At 39.4% G+C, this 21,929-nt stretch overlaps 1 protein-coding gene across 1 annotated transcript in view; it reads left to right on the top strand.

Annotated features, from left to right (window-relative positions):
* Nucleotides 1-21,929, top strand: part of LOC103380426 (neural-cadherin-like) — a 95,985-nt gene that overhangs the window by 21,512 nt on the left and 52,544 nt on the right. Inside the window, exons 2-6 of the mRNA XM_008312406.3 lie at nucleotides 8,593-8,790; nucleotides 13,381-13,606; nucleotides 17,114-17,318; nucleotides 18,237-18,348; nucleotides 20,682-20,931. Of these exons, the coding sequence (XP_008310628.1) occupies nucleotides 8,593-8,790; nucleotides 13,381-13,606; nucleotides 17,114-17,318; nucleotides 18,237-18,348; nucleotides 20,682-20,931 (991 nt within the window). The remainder of the gene's footprint in view (nucleotides 1-8,592; nucleotides 8,791-13,380; nucleotides 13,607-17,113; nucleotides 17,319-18,236; nucleotides 18,349-20,681; nucleotides 20,932-21,929) is intronic.

Here is a 21,929-nt window from a genome sequence, read left to right as displayed (position 1 = left end):
ACACACGCAGTAAAACTGCAGTTGAAGTGTCAGAAATATTTGTGCTGCTAATAAGGCAGAGACCAAGCCCCCCAAGGCCCTTCTTAAGGCAACTGTGCTAAGGTGCCAAGGGACATGAAGAGATTCAGAAAGGAATTTCAAAGGAATAATTTAAACATTTTTTGACAAATGAAAACATTGATGTTTTTGATGTTTAAAACAGTATTGACCATAACCTTTACTTAACTTGTGACGTTAGACCAGATTACTTCACAGTAACCTGTCACCTTGTGTTATTTGTTGTTTATACTAATGTATATATATATATATATAAAAAAAATCGATGTTCAATATAAGAAAGTGAAGCACACCACTGAGACTCTTTCGGGGAATATTTTTTGAAAATATAAATCAAGTGAAGAGTGACCTCATTTTATACTTTCTTTCAAAGTATTTCTTCAATGAGTGAGGTTTTCCCCTGGTGGCTAACTACTTCTTCTGGGCTCCACTCTTAAAACCAGATTTTATTTTTTTATTCTCGGTGCACTACACGCATTGCCGTATCCATCAGAAATATACTATATATATATATATATAGACATAGCTGCTCATGCAGTTGATGGCAGAGAGTGTAAGAGAGTGCTCCTAAATTGTTGGTGCCTGGTCTATCCTCAGTTCCAAGGAACAGAATTATATCTTTAAAAGACTGGCGTTAAAATAGGCCACATGTAATCTAGTCTTATAGTTGATGTAAGCAGGCCACCTTAAAGGTTGAAGCATTGCATATCAGTGACCCAGGCCTTTGTTATGAAGAAAAAAGAAAAAAAAAAACCAATGGCATGTTAATATGACTATGACCAGGAAAACAAATTAAGAATTCAAATGGGGTGGCCTGAAATGTCTATTAATTGACAAAAAAACTGAATATGAATTTATTAGATTTTGTATTAGTTACAATTATGACACATCTTATATATGTATATATAAAGTATATATATGTATATAAAGTATATATATGTATATATATATGTATATATATATATATATGTACATATATAAATTTAAAGTTCAAGTTCAAATGAAATACAAGATATAATTGGCGGCTGCGATCAGGTGACGGCTACTTAAGTTCCCGTGCTACTCTGTATTTGCAACACTGCATAACAAACATAATCAAAAAAGTCGGGGAAAAAAATGGCTCTGGAGTCAATATAGGGTCACAAGACAAAAAAAGGTCAGGAACCACCACTACTCTCTATATTTTTGTTTTTAACTAGGTACATTGTCTTTGAGGCTGATTAAAAAGAATAAAATATATTATTATTACTATTATTTTTATATTGTTGTTATTAAACACAACTATCTAATTTGAGAACAGTGATCCAACTCTGGAGCCTCTGCAGAGAGTTAAAAATGTCAAAACAAAAAAAGCTTGGGTAACACACATTTCTCTCTGTTTTCTGGCAGCAGTGTAAAAATGATAAAATAGGTAAAATAAGTTTGGAATTCTGTCAGTGCTTTATCCTTTTATGTGAATTAAAAGGAGTGACAAGGGCACTTTCTTTTTTTTACCCATTCAGAGCAGTAAAACAAAAGATTAAAAAAGTACTGAGACAATGAAAAAAACAATAACGCACTAAGGAACGCAGTCATCCATTCAGCCATTCATCTGTGCTTTGAACTGACTTCTGCCCACATTTGACAAAACATGATAATAATGATAATATGTGGGGCTGCATTTCCCTTGATAGCCACAGTGGAAAATTGAGTTATAGCCTTGGCACAGTTGGACAACCAGTGTAATTGCTGCTGTGTGATTCATTTCCTGCCTTTTGGCTCCATGTAGCTACTTGCAGGCTTTGCCTGCTGTGCATATTTATCTACATGTGCTGTAGCTGTGTCTTCTAATTGTATCTGGTGGTTGTAGAAGTCAAACACATCTGATAAGTCACTTGAAGGAAGTGTGGGCGTCGCCTTCGTTTTCACTGGCGGTGAAAGTTTTCAAATGAAAAAAATACTTGTTTATAATAAACGGTGGGTTTTCCTAAAACAGTGGTGTCAAACTCCCGGCTCAGGGGTCAGCTGTTGAGGATTGTTTTGTAATTTCTTTATTTAGTTTTTGCTCATTCATAATTGTATTTATTTGCACCTTTGTATTATACAAAAACCCTACTTTTTCTAAGATATCATTTTTATTATATTGAACATTGATTACTGATGGAGCCCCCTACTGGAATGACATTGGCAGCAGTGGTTCAGTGTTCCATGATAAGTGGGTGTACAGTGGAATGTCTTAACATAATAAAATATTAGCTATTTATGTGCATTAGTGCATTAATATCAACATTCCAACTTTAAATATAACCTTTTTCAAGTGTCAGAACACAAATTATTACTATTATTACTTCATTTTTATTATTTTTTTTATTAAGTTTTATCATTACTCTCCTGGAAGTGTACAGCTCCACAGAACAGCAGCAGCTCATTTTTTCCCCTATAATACCTGTTTCAAATGTTTTATCCTTTGGAGAATTATTAAGTTATAGTTAGAAAGGTGAGGTGTATAAAAAAGGTGTTGTGCCATCTCTCAAAGCAACTGTGGGAAATAATCAGGTGTTTATTAGCAGACAGTTGAGAACAGTTTCCTTTTCCTTTAGAGAGATGCTTAAAATAAAATGCAATTAATTTCTAAAAAGTTTTATGTCGCTGACGCCACAGAGGCCACATAAACACTGAAGATGAGCCGAAGGTTTTTGTTCTCGTGCTTCTCACCCAAACACTCAACATTGTCACACGTTGTTGACACTGACTACATTAAGACTCATCATGAAAGTTGCGTGTGCGTTTTCCAACAGACTATTCTGAGTGTAAAGCATCCAGCACTGTAAGGTGAGCAGCCCTCTGTAATTGTGCCGTGATAACACCAATGCCTGTGAGGGTACTGTATGTGTTCACACACCTATTGTATCAGCCGTTTAAAGCTACAGAGCGGAGGGTGGAATTCTATGTTAATAGATTTCTGTCCCCTGTGCTGTTAGCATGGTGATCTCCTGCTGACAGTTTCACAATCAGATTTGTATGCAGCGGCGGACGGGTGGGCGCCTCAGAATAGCACCTCTTTAACACTGTAAACATTTAGTTAATGTACCTCCTCACCCCCCCCCATTGAGCTGACTTTCCACTTTCCATTGGCGCGCCTGTGAAGAAAGCACCTCTGAAATTCCATGTCTCACACGAGCCATTGACATTTACGCTTGCAGACGCAATTTATTTAATTACACACAGAATCGTCTGTGTCTCAATTTCTCTCCTCATTGGTGGAGGAAGGAACACAGGATCCATGAGAGAAACCCCGAGTTATTAATGATAAGGTCCTATCTTAACATCTTAATATCTTAACCTTTGCTAACGCCGCGGTGCTTTCACAACAAACACACATGGATGTTTGTATTATCTGCAGCTGTGCCACACTGTTCCTTGTTGCTCAATTCTCTGTATGTTTTTTTTTTTTACGTTTTCTGTAAAGCGTCAACCTCCTTCTCCTCCTCCTCCTCTTTGCATTCTGTCTCCTTTTCCCTCTGTGGGCACGAGTGTGCTTCTGGTGTTTGTGCCTCTCACTTGGTTTCCTCTCATCTCCTTCCCACACATATTCGGTGTCCGTCTACTGCGAGCGGTGTATATGTGCACTTGAGACAACTTTTCTCTTCTATGCGGCAAAGCCACTTAGCATCTTTATATAGCAACTACACAGGGAAGGGATTAGCAGCAGAAAACATGGGCACAATGGCTCACAGTGATTATGGAACACACGTGCAACACCCAGAGAGCTCTTTGTACTGGATGAGCCCTCGGCCGGCCACACTCTGCTCTCCTGTCAGCCACCTTTATGATGCATTATCGTGTTAGTATCCCTGCAGATGCTCTCATTCTTGAGGGATTTAACAGCATAGTGTATGGCCAAGCTTTTTGTTAGAAAGAGCACCAAACGCACATTAGACTCCAGTGGAGCCTGTGAGCATCTGAACGCTGAGAGGATTTGTTCATATTCTGTGTGTTAGTCAGCTGGGATTCCATCACCATCAAAGCCGCTCACCACTTAACTCACCACCAGGTCGACAAGTACCTGCATATGTTTGCAGCCTCAGCACCAATAATCTGCACGTTCAATCAACCGCTCACACAATCGGCCTCTCACCAAATAAATGCGCGTGCGCGCGCACACACACACACACACACACATACACACAGAATGGCAGAACATTCTTCATTATCATTCCAAAGCTGATAGGCTCTAATTATCTGCCTTGGCTCTGATTAGTCTCTGTGTAACTAGCTAATTAGACGGAGCCTTGTAAAATCATCAACACCATTACCACAGAGACATGGTTGGGATAGACACCAACAAGAAGGAGGCAAGGAATGTATCTTGCACTTCTGCCTGAAAAGATTTAACAGTCAACTGAAATGTTAAGAGGTAAAGCTCTGATTTGTTTTTGATTAAGTGGTGTCTAAACCCTTCTGCACTGGAGAGGAGTCTTTATCCTTTCCCAGCATTAATCACAGAAGAGTTCTTCTGTCTCACGTGGCAAAATGAGCCGACTTAAATCGCATAAATTGCTGCTGTCAACATATTAGGAGATAGCATCTGTACGTTGATTGGTTTCTCTGCCCCAACAAAACATTGGCTATTTATCCAAAATGAACTGCAGTCAAATGCATATCAGAACTTTTCTCTGGGCAGAGCAACTTTAAAGCCTAAACGGAAAGCTAGATTAATTCTCTCCTCTAGCTTCTTCCACCCTCTGTTATTATCCTTCTAACAATCCTTTTAGGAGCTGTCACACACTTTATGGCTATTGTGATTCACTTGTGGTAGCTCCCCATGTCTGCTAAGCAGTGTAGTGTATTTTCCATCAAACTTAAGCCAGTTTAAAAAAAGAAATAGGAATCACCATCTCAGCAGCGCTTTTCTGCGTCCCCAATCATCTGAGCGAATAAATGCTGTGAAAGAATTATGAAGAAATACAGTGTAGTCTTGAACCACTCTTGTTTTTTATGTTCTACTCTGACCAAACCTAGCAAAGTTTAACTTAGTCTTCAGGAAAAGTTCTACTATTTTTAAGTTACTAATTAAAATTAGATTTATCTCTCATTTTTAATTGATTAATTTGGAGTTGGGTTGAACAGATTGCAATCATTGTAAAAGACAAAACCATATTTTCTTGATTTTTTTTGTATCAGCTTGTAGCCTTAGCAACATATCAGCACCATATGTAATCTTTATTTAGATTATTCAATCTGAACAACATAAAAAAATTGGCACAGTTTCTTTAAGAACTAATAACCAAAATCATGTATCATGTGGGCGAGAAGTATAAACCGAACAAGCAAAGAATCAATATCATTTCACTGTGACTGACAGAACAAATAAATAAGGGCAAATATTTAACAAAGAATCTGACAAGTTCCTTTTGCCCTCACCTTTCATGCATGAATTGCTCACTAATGTCTTAAGGATGGAAATGTTGTGGTCCCAGTTGGTCTGAAGACGATAATAGCCTGAATATTGGGCTGAAACACGAGTTTAAAAATCTTTGGTTGATGTGGCAGCGCTCTTGTCAGTCAATAAACTTGGTATTGTTTGAAAGTGTTAGTAAAGTATACGGCTCTGTAATTGTTCAGAGCTGCATTTCAGACAAGTTTTGGGAACTACATTGCCTACCATCTTCCTTGGTAAGGTCAGTGATAGTTTTTCCTATTAGAATATGATAAATGATTTACTTTGTTATTTGTGTAAGTCTGTAGTTTTAGAACCAAATTCATTAAAAAATGCAATGCTCACCACCACCTCTAGGTTTTCTCTCATCAGTTATAATGGATTTAAATCTAAACAGGTCACCATCAAGTCCTCTTAGTGTCTTATTACTTCCCTAATGTGATGATAAGAAGATAAACAAAAAATAAATTACAAAACAGCTGTAAACAACAGCACTTCCTGTGTAATAAATGCTCTGCAGCTCAAGTGTTGATATGTAGCCAGGCTAAATTATGACTTCCATCACTCGTCTCACATCTTTGACATGTTTGGGTGGAGACCTGCAATTCTGTGTTGACGGCTACATCACATTTCTCCTCTCGGTGAATGGCTGAGTAATGTTTGCCCTGTCGTCAGTCACTCATATAACGCATCGTCTAAGCCACTGTGAGGATTACACGGCTGCTACCTGAGACCTGTGGGCTGCATACGAGTGCACTCTCCATCACAGACCTGGAGTGAGGCTAACTTTCATGTCACAAATAACTGCTCATTTTTCTGCAATGTTGAGTCATGGTGCTATGTTAAATTTAAAGTAAACCTTTGAAAAACAGTTATATAAAATGAGACGTTCACAGGTGTTTGATCGAGAATCTCTCAGGTGTCAACTGAGTATCAACTACTCTCATAAAGTATGAATACTAATAAATAATGAAAAAAACAAAACAAAACAAAAACCCTATCCTGTGTCACTTCTACATCTTTGGTGGTAATTTACTACATACAGGCTTTTGTGCTGCTACGCCCCCTGGTAAAGTAAAATGGAACTAATTAATTTGTGGCACGTGAGCATTGACCAGCAGGGAGCAGTAACTCCATGTGATCAAGTGGACTAGACATGTCTGTGTCCTTTCAATTTAACTCGGTTACACTGTGTGAAAAAGAAACAAATGACTTATATGTTATGAAAATACATACTACAGTATTAAGTGGCTGATGGGTGATGGGTATGGTGTCAATCAAAAACGCTGGTATCGCCCATCACTAGTGTCCACAGTTTTGTGTCTTCGCAGCTACTATTCAGAGGCTAAAGTGATCCACCTACACTAAAATATTAAATATATATAACATATAAACTGTTCATACTTGTATACTTGAGTATCTATTGATGATTGTGTTGAGGTACTGGTAAATACATGTACTGTAGCTCTCTGACATAATGATTAAATTACCTCTTATTGCTCTGCTCTTGTCTGATATTTGAGAGTCTGTGTTCACAGATGTACAGCTCTGCACCTATTGATGTGTCAACATTTGCTACAGATGAATAATAGAAATAAATGTTTTTCCATGTTAATGCCAGCATTTCTTTTACTGAGGATATCTTTAATGATCAGTAATGATCATGTAGTTTTTGATCCCCTTTCAAATAGGCCAAAGAGTAATGGGTTAAATAAAAGAAGGCATGGGAATTAGCCTTGAGAAGTGGACTTGGCTTTTCAGATTTGAAAATCATTTAAACCACAGCAGCAGAACTCCTTTCAGACACAAAGCACTTGTTGATTTGGCCTCCAGGGGAAATAAATGCAACATGAACTCTTGCTGCTTCGTTTTGGATTTAAAAGTACATTAATAGCCTGTGGCTGCACAGGAGACCTTTTACATAATGAGATTTAAAATCCAAACTACTTTTAACCCCCTGAGCTAAATTACCTGTGCACGCGTGTGTCTGCGTGAGTAAAGATGAGAAAGACTCACATAGACAGCCAGCATTAGCTCTGTCAAGTGTGGAAACATGTGTCAAGGTGTGACAAGACGTCTTGGCTCTACGTCAGACACTCGTGACTCGTGTTTTTATCTGTGGGAGCATGTGTTTGTGTTGTCCTGGCAGGGCTTTACCCTCACTGGGATGAGGCAGATGGCCTCTGTGGACTGCAGCCTACTGAACTGTTTGGCAGCGGTTCTGACATTTCTTCATGCCACGCTGACATGAGATCACAGCCAGTGTTTGTGGTAAAAGTGTCTTAGTTCACAATTCTGTGACGTGCTCCACTTCGCAGGAATAGATCCCGCACCAAGAGTGCCCCAGATCAGTTCCTTGACAGTGTAAGAAGTTTGGTATGCACAGTTTCCAGGTCATGTCGTGGTATTTAATGTGGATAACGATCCCCTGCCATCAGTTCCAGCAGAAGCTATGCTACACTCCTGTCAAATAGACCGCAATGCAGTTGTACACAGCTTTTCCTTCAGAGTAGCTGTGCACTCGGGCTGTCTGCACCAGCTCAGGGTGAGCAAGTTGGTAATTGGATTCTTGGAATCTTCTTATTTTCTCCAATGAGGCACAGTGTGCAGGTGACAAAATACATGCAGCCATAGGGCCCTGTGGGAAGATCAAGGTAGCTTTACACCGGATTGGTAGATGAGACTGAGGCTGAGACTTTCTCTCATGGGAGCTTGAGTGTCTGGATCTCTGGATAGGAGCCTCGATGGAGACTGGCTAACTGATGTCAGCTCCAGCAGTCTCCTCAGCAGGCTCACAGAGCTTCTCTGACATCCATTCACTGCAATCTCCCAAGTCTGCCAGTTATGGTGAAGCACAAAAAAAAAAGCTACGAGAAAGTGCGTAAACTTGATGTGGTAACTGACTGTGACTTTAGCTAAACAAAGACTGTATTTTTTAAAGAATAATTGACATTTGTTCTTATCCTGGGGCAGGGTATCTCATACACTCTTAGCTGACTTTATGTCCCGCTGCACTATATTCCGGCGGCTGCTTGTCTCGTCTGAACGCACAGTTACATGACAGCTGTCGCTTTCAGTAACCGCAACTCTGGCACTTTTTCTGCACTATCCCCCAGGCCCAGATTGGTACCTGAACAAGGTGAAGCTGAGGATCATTGATGTCAATGACAACGTCCCTGAGTGGAGTATGAAGCCGTACCCCTATCTGACAGTGGTGTCCCCCGAGGCCCCGAAAGGAACGTTTGTCTACCAGCTCCATGCACACGATGGGGATGAGGGCGAAGGTGGAGAAGTTGAATACTTTTTGTTGGATGGTAAGAACATACACACACATACAAACACACACACACACACACATAAAAAGGTGTCCCTGTGATTGGCGTGATGCATGGAAGTGCTACTGAAATAGTTTGTTGTTGTTGTTAAAATAGGTTGGCGGGCTATAAAGACTTTGAAATAAATCCAAGTCGTCTGGCACAGTCGCACACACAGACAGCCACAGGCGCTCACACTTTCATTCATGCATCCATACACACACTTTAGGTATCCATTAGTTTCTCTGTCACCCTGTCTCTCTCTGCCTCTGTGTCTCAGTTGATTTCATTTTTGTACACATATAACACACATTCACAATCACACACAGCCAGAAGCAATCGCACGTTTGTTTATGCACTTATCGTGCTCCCCTGTCTCTCTGTGTGCTCTCCTTCCATTTCAACCAAACCCACACATGCATGCATTCACACTGGTCTGTAGGAAGTCATCCGGTGTGGCGCACCTCCTGGTGTTTGAGGGGATGGAGATTTGTGTGCATGTCAAAGATGAAGGAAGTTTGAATATTACCATCGGGACTTCACAACCCCCCCCCCCCCCCTTTCCACCACACCCCCGACTTCCTCTGACTTACATTAGTTCCTCACATATCTCCCTGGTGTGGTGTAAACCACAATTACCCCAGGCTACCTTTGGTCTGTGCTCCACCACATCAAGATGGAAGCGTGAGGTTGGTTGTAAGAGCTTGTAGAAAGTAACCCACTGATTATGATCTGGTCACAGGTTCAGGATGGACAAGTATAAATCAACCTTCTTATCATGTGCTTAACTTTGGAAATCTCAAGAGGAAGAGAGTCGCTGGCCTTTTGATGAGTGCAGACAGCCAGTCGGACACAAATTTCAGTATTTAAGCCTTATGAAAATTTGATGTGGATTTTCACCCTGTGGAGATTTGTGTAAAAAAAATGTCCCTGTGATTGCTCATGTACCCAGGAGTTCAACAGACGACTGGATTTAATTTTCTCATAAAAAAACAAAACCCGTGCAAAACACATCTTTCAATTTTTCAACTTTGTATTTTTTACATTTGGTACTTGTCTACATCCGTGTATTATCCATGCATCGCTGCACTCTGTCCGACACCGCCGCCAACAGGCAGCCGAATAAGCGGTGGGAACCGATTTACTGCCCCTGTGTGTACATTCAATGCATGATTGGACACAATAACAGTCCAAACACATACTAGTCTCACCTCCTGTGCCGCGGCTGCGCTGCATTTTTCATGTTTTTATACGAGGTTTCATGTCGATCTGCAGCAGCCGTCCCTGCTCCTCTGTATGTGCAGGGCTTTCAGGGTGCGTTGGCCTTCACACAGAGATCTGAGCTGTCTCACTGCATTGGTCAACAGATTGGATGCGGTCTCCCTGTGGCATGTTTCAACAACAACATGCTGGTTGGAGTTTGCTAAAATTATTGATAAAAACAAATTCTACTTAATGTTGGTCGACTTCCTGTTTGATGGAAACTCTGCGTGAAAATACATTCAGTGTTTTAAAGCAGCATGTGATTAGTGAATGAAAGAGAATATTATTAATACTGCAGTCGTTTCATATTTGTTTCTGGAGATGTTGAGTTAATAGCACCATTACTGTTGCAGAAATGTAATTTAGATGTTTTGACAAATAAGATGTAATGGAACATCCTGCAATTACATATAAGTGATCAATATTTCTCTCCCCACACTGAGCATTTGGTCCAGTGCTTTGACTTCTTGTTGACTCATCTTCTCCTGCACTGTGTGCAACAAAGGGAATGTTCATATTGAAAACTTTGTTCTCCCTTATAATAACTCACTGCAATTATGTTGACAAGGCCATTAGAAGATAACGTATGAGAAAAGAGTCGTATTAGTATGTAAAGGACTCCACTTTCAAACTCCTCAGACTTTTAAAACGGCCTCATTAAGATCCAGCAGATCGGCTAAACCTCAATAAGTCACATATCAGTCAGTCCAACGCGTCACAGGGAGACAGAGCAGGTAGGGTTAGGAGAACAAAGGCTCATTCACTGACAATGAGCAGTCACAGTGCACTGCAGTCTTTGAACTGTCGCTCCTTTGAACGACGCTTTGGCTAATATACTGTACAACAAACCTTACGCAGATGCAGCCTTTGTCTGTCAGCATCAGTGGAAATGGAGCCAATCAAAAGCTCATTCTCAACAATATTCCATATTTTCCAGCAATCCTGGGAAGTGTCCGAGCATTTTATTCATATATTTAGGAAAATAAGTTCAAAGGCGTTTTCAGTCCGGTCCCTGGTGGCCTGTTACAGGTGGAGCTGCCTCACTGTGGTCAGGTTCACTAACTAGTGGGCCTGTGGAGCGGGACATAAAGAGAGCTCCACAGCTCTGCCTCAGCCATTAGCCAGAAGTTTTCTTAAAAAACAAAACAAAAACAATGATGGCCATGCCTTCTGCAGTCCATTGTGTGAAAAAGACATGCATTATTTTTTGGTATATACTTTACAAAAAAAAAAAAATAATACAACAACCGGGGTCAAAGTCAAAGTAGTGTTGGTATAAAGAATTCACAAAGTACTGTGTGTTCAATGGCCCCTGTTCAATAACACACATATAGTGTATTTCCACGACCATCCCTAAGACACAGATCTCTCCTACAGAAGAAATGACTTTGATTCAGTGGAGCTGCTTTTAGTGTGGGTGTAATCCACTCAGTCATCCAGCTGCACATGACTGCCACTGAAAATGGTTAGGAAAATCCAGCACACAAGATACAAATTAAGCATCATTTTGTTTTTCTCTTTTCATGTCTCTGGTTTTAAGGCTTTGGTTTCAACCGGAGTGATCACTGTCTATGCTACATTTACTGAACGTACGACAAATACTTGAAAAAAACAAAAACAAAAAAACCCCCAAAAAAACACCACACCCCCCCCATAAAAACCAAAAAATCTTTTGCACGTTCTAGCCTCCACAATGCCTTTGTTGGAAGATTGATTCCAATTCAAGTTGAAAGATATAATACTTTGCAGGATATAACACTGACCTTTTTCCAGATAACATAATGTATCACAACAGACTATTATAATATTAGATATGCAAATATATATCAATTTTTGTCATGGTTCAAATTTTATAGGTACATGTCTCAGGACTTGAAACAGTTTTTGGGTGCCAAACAACAACATAACAGGGCTAACTCTTTAAATAATAATGTAGTCAAGAGAAGTGTGTAAAGACCAGTGAAACTGCCGCTGAATATTTTTGTGGCACAACGTTACGAGACTCCATGCTGAGGTGATGGACACAGACACGTGGAGTTAGAAACACAGACACGTCTTAGTGGCTGTAGCAGAGGATGTAATATTTAATTTAGGTGAGACTCAACGTCATGTCAAGACAACTAATTTTCCAAGAAGGTTAATGAATATTTCAACAGAACAATGCCAGACATGCCATACTGAACATGTCAACTGTAGGAGAGCCAAACAACAGAAGCTGAGCGCCTCCGTCCAACAACTGCTGCCTCCAGTTCTCAAATGAACAGAAAAGTGAGAATGAATGTGACAGAGTGATAAATGTACATCTGTTTTATCTTCTTCTCTGTGTGTGCCGACATACATTTCTAAATTGGTTTATGTTTAACAAACATAATTAAGTCATTGAAAACACAGAGAGTCTTCTGCCTCATAAATAAAGGTTGGAGAAACATTACCAAACTACAGATTTTAGTCTTTATTTCATTTGTTAAAAAAACAGTACCCACTCTTCTATAACACACTTATGTTTGAGCATTTAAGTGTTAAGAGTTTGACTAATGCATACCTGGACATTGACTAATAACATGTTCCCTATTAGAAACTCATTATTCATTATTATCTGGGACGGAACGATGACTAATTATATCCTTGTTTGTTGTAATGGAGGTTAGCGCAGTAACGCACTAATTCTTAAAGGCATATCTGTAACAATTGGAGCTGAGATTGTAACTAATTTGAACATGGCTGTGAATGAAAGTGCTGACAAAATGAATTGTTTTGCAGTTAAAATAGGCTGAAAGTAAATGTAATACAGCTTACTGTGTCTGAAAAAGACATTCATAGATTCATCTCACTAAGGCTATCTTAAATATGTACATTGAATGGCTTTCTTTGTGGAGTGTTTATGACAATTACAAGACAAGAGATCATATTAAGCTATTAGAAAGCATTGATAAAAACAAAAATACGTTTCTCAATCAGGGGTCACCAACTATATTTGATGGAGGGACAGAATATTTCTGGACAGACATTTTGAGAGCCGGACATTTTTGCCTCACATTATTATTTGATTTATTTTCGAATACGGTTACGGGCCTGATTGGGTAGTTTGACGGGCCGCCTGATCGCTTCTCCAAATCAAACCAATTTTCTTCTTCTACTTCAGTGCTTTTTTTTCAACAACAAATACTGTGTTTAATTCAACTTGGTGAAATGTGTTGCTCAGCCAACATTCCCAGGCTGGCTTTCTGAGAACGCCAGTTGGGTAACATTTCTGAGTTAGTGTTGCAGCCAGCAACCTTGGATGGCTTTGAGACCAGCTCCACAGAATGATGTTTCATTTCCCTGTAGGTGGCGACGGCTGTTTTGCAGTGGACAAGAACACAGGCCAGGTGGTGACAACTGGACTGGTGCTTCAGAGGGACAGAGAGTACTTGTTAAGTGTTGTGGCCCTCGATGGTCTGGGCAGCCGCGGTGCCCCCGCCATGCTCTCAGTGATGGCAGGAGCCAGAGCGCCGCAATTTACCAACACGAGCTACGCCATCTCTATACCAGAGAACACACCAGAAGGACAGCCGTGAGTACGACGTGCTTCACTCTCGGGCTCATTTTGCCTGCACTTAAATTATTCAAAGCAGTTACCTTGATTAAAAAGCCATACAGGACTCTGAGAGCTTTTCTTCACATCACCATGCTTCATGTTAAAGTAATGGTGGGCTGCAGACAAATGTCTACATATCTGTACACTTTTTCAAATCACAGTGGACAGTTTTATCCGTTCCACTACAGCACTCGTATGTCGATCCGCTCGTATATCGATTGCATTTTCCCCATTAAAAAAAACTAAAAACTAATCAATTCATTCAAGCCCCCAGAAATGTACTATTAATTAATCAAATTAACCCCCATCAAAAAACATCGATATAAACAAATATATGGATAATATAAAATAGGAGTGTCGAGTGGAAAAATGGAGCTTGGTTGAGCACTTGTAACTAGATATTTCCTCGTATCACGAGGAAATATCTAGTGGAATACATGTATTTCGGGAATTCTTTTGAGGGTCCGCTGTATGTTTTTGTATTTACCAAGTAGAAACATGAAGTTTGTTTCATTACATTAAAGAAAAAGTGGTAGAAGTTGAAGAAGGAGTTTGATTCAACACATGAATATCAACTGCTTAAAACGTACTTACTTTAGCTCAATACAAAGAAGGTGACCCATTCTCATCATTTCCTGTCCTATATTTGCCTGCTAGTATTTCGGTTTACTCTCCATGTCCAAGTACATGGTGATAGGGACATTATTTTTTTATTTTATTTGGAAGAAAGTAAAAAAAACAAACAAAAAAAGACCTGACCATAGCTGTGAATAAGTTGTCGCAGGCTTCCACAAACATAATAATCCAGAAGAAAATGAATAAATCAATGATAAGATTTCTACTATAATTTCTTTATTTCACTTGAAATAAAGAAACAGTAACTAGTAAACAATAGTCTCAGACCAATTAAGAGAAACTGGATTATTTTTCACAATCCACCTGATGATCTCATGGATCAGAATCAAGTGGAAGCTGGAGTTTGTCTTTCAGGTTTTTCACATAAAAGCTTTGCTAAAGGTTTGGCTGTGACTTCTAAAAGCATTTTTCAGGACAAAGAAGAAGAAAAAACTATCTTTAGATCTGACAAAATGACGGTTGCTGCTCATAAAGCATAACAAGGATAAAACAACAACTGTCATGAACTGGAGTGAGGAGTGATGTCAGGACGTTAAAAGAGAGCCATACAGTTGAGAACAACACAGAGATAAAACAGGATTTAAAACAGACATAGCCAGGGATGAGTCTGAGGTGTCTTGGGTAAATACACACAATCATGAATCAGTTAGCCCTCTGAAACATAGTGTGACAGAAGAAATCAGTAGCAACTGTAGCAACCTTTCTCCAAAGACTTCCAGTTGCTCTGGAGCCAAGACAACATTATATTATTGCTTTTGCAACCAGAGAGATTTTAGAGCAGCGGTGAGGCTCGCTGGTCTAGTGCTGGATACAGGAATCTAGTGAGAATATTGGGAACAAGAAATATTTTCTTCCAGAGATCTGGGTTATCAATTTTGTCTTTAACATAACTTGAAAGAAACTTCAGCACTGGCAAAGTTTTCCTTCGGAGCCAAAGTGGATGTTACTGACTCACCTGCTCACAGCCTCTGATCTAAATCTTGTAGTAAAATCTGTGAAGTGAACCAAAGAACAGGTTTAATGCCAAAGACCATCAACTCTGACTTTGGTCTGTAAAAGGTACACAGTTAACTCCTCACTAAAAAATGACAGTGTGATACAGGTAACACTGCTGGATATGGCCTTAGGTATCTGCAGATACAGATACCAACCTGATACTTTGGTACTGTCCAAGTCCCAGAAAATATGTCCTTGCTTAATTGAAAAAACTGCAACAACGGCTCCCCTAGAGAAAGAAATAAAAACAGCCCACATCATGACTCAAGTTGATTCAACGCTGCTGCTGCTTTTTATTCACACTTTGCAATTTGCAAAGCCTTCACAACATTGTGTTGGTCAACAAGGCTCAGCGTCACCATTCAAATGTTCCTAATGGTATCTGAGGTGAAACCAGATATAAGACTGAGTGTTTTACTGTAGGAAAAATCATTATTATACCAGTGGAAAATAGATCTCAAATGCAATGTGGCCTCCACCTCAATGACGCAGGAAGATGTGCAGTATTGGAATCTAAGCCAATGTATAATCAAAATACTTTGATACTGAATAACTTCAGTGAACACAGTATGTCACACATGGTGCAGTAGAATGCCCGTGCTGCAGCAGCAGTGTTTCTTCTCTAATCATGATGTGCTAGGGTCATCATAAATCAGGCTTTTGGTGTATTTCAGACTCAGCTTAGAAATCGGATCAAAAGTGCTCCCCCCCAACACATCATTATATGCAGGTGTCTCTGTTTGGAGCATTTCACGTCGTATGCTTATATTTTTAGTCTATCTGTAAAACGATCTTACATAAAAACTCACCTCATGTGAACCCCGACATGAGGAAAACAAATGTGAATTTGTTCAGATATGAGGTTCTGCCCTTTGGCCATTGACGCCCTGCAGTATCTCTACATGCTCTGTGGGTCTTTGTTTGGCAGTCGTTTTTATGTGACATTTTGATAAAAGTTGTCTCGGCTATTCTTCATGCTCGTGCCATTCTAGGACACTGGAAATGAACTGAGCTTCTCCCATTGTTATCTGTGACTTACATTATCTGAGTCAGTCTGAGCTTTGTTCCCAGTGCAAATGGTCCATTGTCTGAGTACGGAGACAGAAAACATCAAGCTAAAAAAAACAAAAACACATGAAAAAGAAATTGCCATGTATTGAGATGAATGCATGAGTGAGAGTGTATTATTATTATTTACTGATTTATGTAGAGACTTTAAAACATATTCCTCAGTCAGTCAGCCAGTCAGACATTCTGTCTGCTCCCCTCTTCAGCAACAGCCTCCAAATGGGAATTATTTGGGAAGTTTTTATGCTCAGTGCATCTCCTGATGCCAACCTTTTTATTTATAAGGATTGAGATTTAAAGGGAAGTGAGGCAGCTCCATGTGCAACCAAGACCTTCTTGGTGGGAGACAGAGTACTACAATGATTTGTGGCCACTGCCCTAAGTTCCTGCAGAGTGGCAAAGATAAAAACTGACACACAGACATTAACCGTGTGTTTGGCTTATCTGTAGTAAAATGCATTAAAATGCAGGTGTCAGTAATGTTACTCATGCGTGAACAGACACGTCGTCACACCTCTGTGTTGGAGAACACCGGCTCTTCCAAGTAGACAGCAAACACTGACATCTTCATTATAGCACCAGATCTGACAAGTAATGATTGACTGTGTTTATGATGTGTAGTCAATGGTCCGTACATTGTAGTAATTGATTTCATTAGTGCAGTGCTGATGTATGGAGAGCGAAATTTGATTTTCATTGAAGTCTCGTGCAGCCGAAATGGAAAATACCGGGTTCCTCCTTTTCTACTCCTTCAAAAGAAAAAATAATGTTCTTGTTCCACAGTTTCCTGGTGGTGGCGGCCATTTCCTTTCAGAAGCAGCCTATCAGCTACAGCCTGCTCATCAATCCAAGTAGCCTTTTCAGTATCCAGCAGGAGACGGGAGAGATCAGTTTGACCAGAACGCTGGATTATGAGAGTGACCAGCGGCGGTACCTGCTGATGGTGCGAGCCAGTGAAGGTACCGCCGGCCTCAGCACAGCCACAGAGGTTAGTTCAGAGACTGTGACGTCAGCAGCCAAACCTGAGTCACATCAGAGCTGATCTGTTCGCCTCGCCTCGCTGAATTTGAATACAATTAAAAATGCAGTATTACTGTGTTTGGCTGTGTAGTGATTCCCCGCTGGACATTCTCTAAAGCTCTTAGTCAGACCAGGTTTTACCTCTAATGTTTGGTGGCTCAGAGCAGCCGACCAAGGCTGGGACAGCAATGATCTGTTCTCACTGCTGACCTACTGACTTAATACTACTTTGCTATAAGCACCAGGGAGACACAGCATACTTTGTAGCTGTGTAAAGGAATGTCATGGCTGAGTTGTTTTGTAAGGTCAACAGCAGGATTAGGTGTGGGTGGTTCTAACATTATTTTCTTTCTGCAGTTTCTTTCACTTTTATTTTCTCTGTCTGACTAAGTGCTGTTTTGCTGAGAGTGTGGTCTGGAGGGACAGAAAATACAGAACAACCTAGAATCAAAACCCCCCTCATTTATTAACATTTATTCAGCCTGATATGTCTGGAATATATCTGTTTGAGAATTCAGTGTGGTTTCAATTATTAATCCAGGGATGTTTATCTCCTTGATTATCATGTCATGTTTCCCAAAATGCTGCCTCTGCCCTGCAGTGTGTTCTGTAGTAGGTGATGGAAACTGGGAAAACCTAGCCCAGCTATTTCAGGACTATTACTTGGATGTCAGATTCACACTCTACGTGCAGTGGTGACAAGGAGGATGTAGGACGGAGGGCAACTGAGGGCCTTTGTGAGAAAAAAAAAAGGCACACATATGCTCACAACACTTTCTATTTAGGGAAAGCTGTGAATTCTGGGATTGTTGTGAATGTCTGGTGGTACAAAAAACCAAAACACAAAACAGATTGGGTGATTTTCTGTTGTCTACCCTCTAATCAGGTTCAGGTGTTGATAACAGATGAGAACGACTGCGTCCCAGAGTTCCTTCAATCAATCTACAGTGTGGATGGAGTCCCTGAGACTGTAACCACGGCAACATCCCTGCTGCAGGGTGAGACTCAGCTTATTCTACATTTCACATCCATCTGTTTCCTTTTGAACGGGAGGGACAAAGACTATCCAAAAGTCTTTTTTTTCTTTTTTTTTTTACAACGAGAGCTAACGGATTAATTTTGAGGATGCTGCAGTTCAGACCTTGAGTTGCTGTTTGGCTTTGTGCTGGAAAAAATGTTTCAATTATACGCATGCTGAAAGATGTGAATAGATGATTTAGAAACGACCAGCGTCACACTCACACTGCTACAAAGACTTTGATTTATTATGCTGCGTATAAATAATGGCAGGACGTTTTATCAACCATGACACTGTGATTCCACTGAAAAACGTTCAATAACATAATTTGATTTAATAATGTACGTGTGAGTAGGATTTTAGATGATGAAAATAAATACACTCTTTATTGATATTAGTAATTAATACGTGTAAAAACTGTATGTTCTATATTTTCTGTACTGTCAGTTCAATAAGTTCATGCTCTGCTATTGATGCTGCGTATTTAAGAGAAAAACCAGGAGAAAAACATTCAGGAACTGATGCCGTTCTTTAGGTTTAGTCAGAATGAGAGACCTGGTGGTCAGAAATGTAGAGTTCTCGCAACTCCTTTAAGCATGTCTTAAAAAGTGGCATGAAATATATATAAAACAGTATAAACCTCGAGCAGAAATATAGAAAGTCCCACTATTCATCATTCTTTTGTTTTGTTTTTTTATTTTACTTTTCCATTGCAACTTGCTGTTGTCAAGTGCTGATGTACCTGTGGGAGTTTTTGTCCCCCACGGGCTACCATAGGTGATTTAAGGCAAACCTCTGACTGGGTGATTGTTTCAAATGCACGGTGCCTGAAAAAAAAAAAAAAAATGAAGCAGGTTGAACTAAAAAGCATTCAAATAAACAGCCTAGAGTGATAGAGGCTGCTGCCGCTGCACTGTGTGGTGAATGGAACGTGAAAAACACAAACCAGTACTCAACAAATAGAATCAAAACATCAAATAAAATAACAATAAAATAAGTTAATATAATACATTTATAAAATAATATTAATAATTAATAATTATTATTGTTGTTATTATTACTACTACTAATGATAATAATTAATTTATAAATAAGTTTAATGAAGAAAAACCTTGTCTTCATGTTAGAGAGAACTTTTTTTAAAGTTGTTAATATTTAACAAAATATATGTTAGTTCAGTAAAAACATGTTTTTCTAATGTAAACAGTATTTAAGAATATATCGCCATTAGATTGTGTTTTTACTTTTACTACGATTTTAGAGAGTGTAATCAATGTGTTACAACATATAATATCACAGTAATATCTAACTAACTTTCATGTATATATTTACTGTACAAACACTGTTTTGGTCTGGTGTAATGCTGCGCCATGATTGGCTCACTCACTGTCACTGTCAATGAGTCAGCTGCAGTTTCATATTGAACCTATAGGAAGCAAGAAGCAGTTCCTGTGCCTCACCAGTGGCTATTGATTTTTACCAGTGAGAAACTTTTAAACGAAAACTCAATGTACACGAATATTCAGTGTTCTGGATTTACAGAATTTTTTGTAAGTGTCTACTTTTTTCTTGTCTTGTCTCTCAGCTCTGGTCTCTTCTCTGTATTTCTAAGTAAACAGCCGTACACTCTGAGTCTAAATCTGCCTATTTAACCTGTCATTTCTGTCCAAATTCTATTTATTCTAATGATAAAACCTGAGAATCTGGGTGAATCAAATTAAATTGAGAAATTTGACTTCTTCAGCTACTGATCACTGAATCAAGTCAGTAACATCCCACGGACTAAGCAAATATTGTAGAGTTAATCACCAAGTTTCAATGATATTGACATAGAAGGAGAACAGTGTCTATACTGAAGTGTTCAAGCTGTGAGAGCTCGACACAAAGAAAACACATCAAAATAATCTGCATTATTCAAGTGTTTTAACTCTGACTAGACACTAACAGTGAGTAAAGAGCACATCAGTTTAAATATTACTGTCACTGAGTCTACTCACTTTTCATTAAAGATATACTGTGTCTATTATTGTTTTTTTAAATTGCATCACAACAAAATCACATTTGAGAAAATACACCATTTCATATTTAGTCTTTTTCCTGTCTTTAAGATCATTTTAGAAAATGATGCCAATCACGTCAGAGAGGCTCACGGCCATTTGTGCACAAGTAATTGTAGCTGTCACAGCTTATGATCTATGACATGTGTAGCTGGGCCATGAAGTGATAACGAGCCACACCAATGTCACACACTCATCAGCTCATCTGGATTAACTGTTAATTGCTGGTCTTTGTGTGTTTCTTTCCTCCTGTCAGTGTTAGCCACCGACTGTGACTCGGGGCTGAACGCTGAACTCACCTACTACACCCTGAGCCCAGACTTCAGCATTTCACCACATGGAACTGTGTTCCCTGCGGGTCGACTGGACTACGAGAGGCCCAATCATCTGTATGAGTTTGTGGTGATGGCAGTGGACAATGGCGACGAGCCTCACTCTGGCACTGCCACTGTCCGTGTGAGGATGGCGAATGTCAATGACGAGGCCCCCGAGTTCTCACAGCCTGTGTAAGCAGCAGCTTTTCCTTTTCAAATTCTTTGACAATACCTGTTAATATTTTCAGATTTTTACATTGTGTTTCTATTTTTGATGTCATATTTATTTATGTTGGTTTCCAATTTTTTGAGAAAATATTAATTGTAGGTTTTCAGTCTTAAAAAAGGTCAGTGGTTAATTTTACCAAAACAGTCCTGGGAACACAGGAAACATCAGTACTAAAAGCGAGCAAATGTTTGTATGCAAACCACACATTTGCTCCCAGAAATCTTACAAAAAGTTAGTAATTTTAACAGTAGTTAAAGAACTATTTCTTCTGAGCTGGTCTTGTATTTTCCACCAACCATCACTTCAACATACCACCATACACTCAGAGTGATCTAACTGAGGGAATGTAATCACCTAAATTTGACTTTTTAGTTATTTTCTTTCTTCGATATCCAACTTTTAACACTATTGACAACACTATGACTGTCATGGTGGAGATTCCAACCGAAACGTACTCTATATAAAATAATAATAAAAAAACTCTCCGAGTCGATCAATAAGCAATTACCAAATGCAGTCTGTGTATATCTGCGTTTGTGTGTTTATGCAGTGAGTTTATAAAACAAAACCATACAGTAAGTTTATTTGCACCTTTTTGTTGTTGTGCCTTCGAGTTTCTTCATCATTTATTATTATAGCCACTGAAGCCTGTGTCCCAAAAGTCAAATGTGGGCATTTATTCAGATGTGTGCTGCAGAGATCAATCTTTGTCCCTCAGGTGACAAGTGTAGATGATGTTTGTCACGCCTGTGCTGCCTCATCACTTACCACACGGTAATATTTCAAAGCTTTTCCATCTGAACAGATAAAGTAGCAGCAGCACTGGGATTCAAAAGAGGTCTCTCACGGCTGCAACAGCATCGGACAAAACATCAAACAATTCTTCCTCTCAGACTACTTACTGTAATAGTATTTGATACTGGAAGCCCTGCCAAGCCTTCATGAAAACTGCATTCCTAAA

This window comes from Cynoglossus semilaevis, chromosome 6 (assembly GCF_000523025.1).
Source record: "Cynoglossus semilaevis isolate Cse_v1.0 chromosome 6, Cse_v1.0, whole genome shotgun sequence".
In the NCBI taxonomy this organism is placed as follows: Eukaryota; Metazoa; Chordata; class Actinopteri; order Pleuronectiformes; family Cynoglossidae; genus Cynoglossus; species Cynoglossus semilaevis.
The sequence above is the reverse complement of the archived record's forward strand: the minus strand, read 5'-3'. Positions and strand labels throughout refer to the sequence as shown.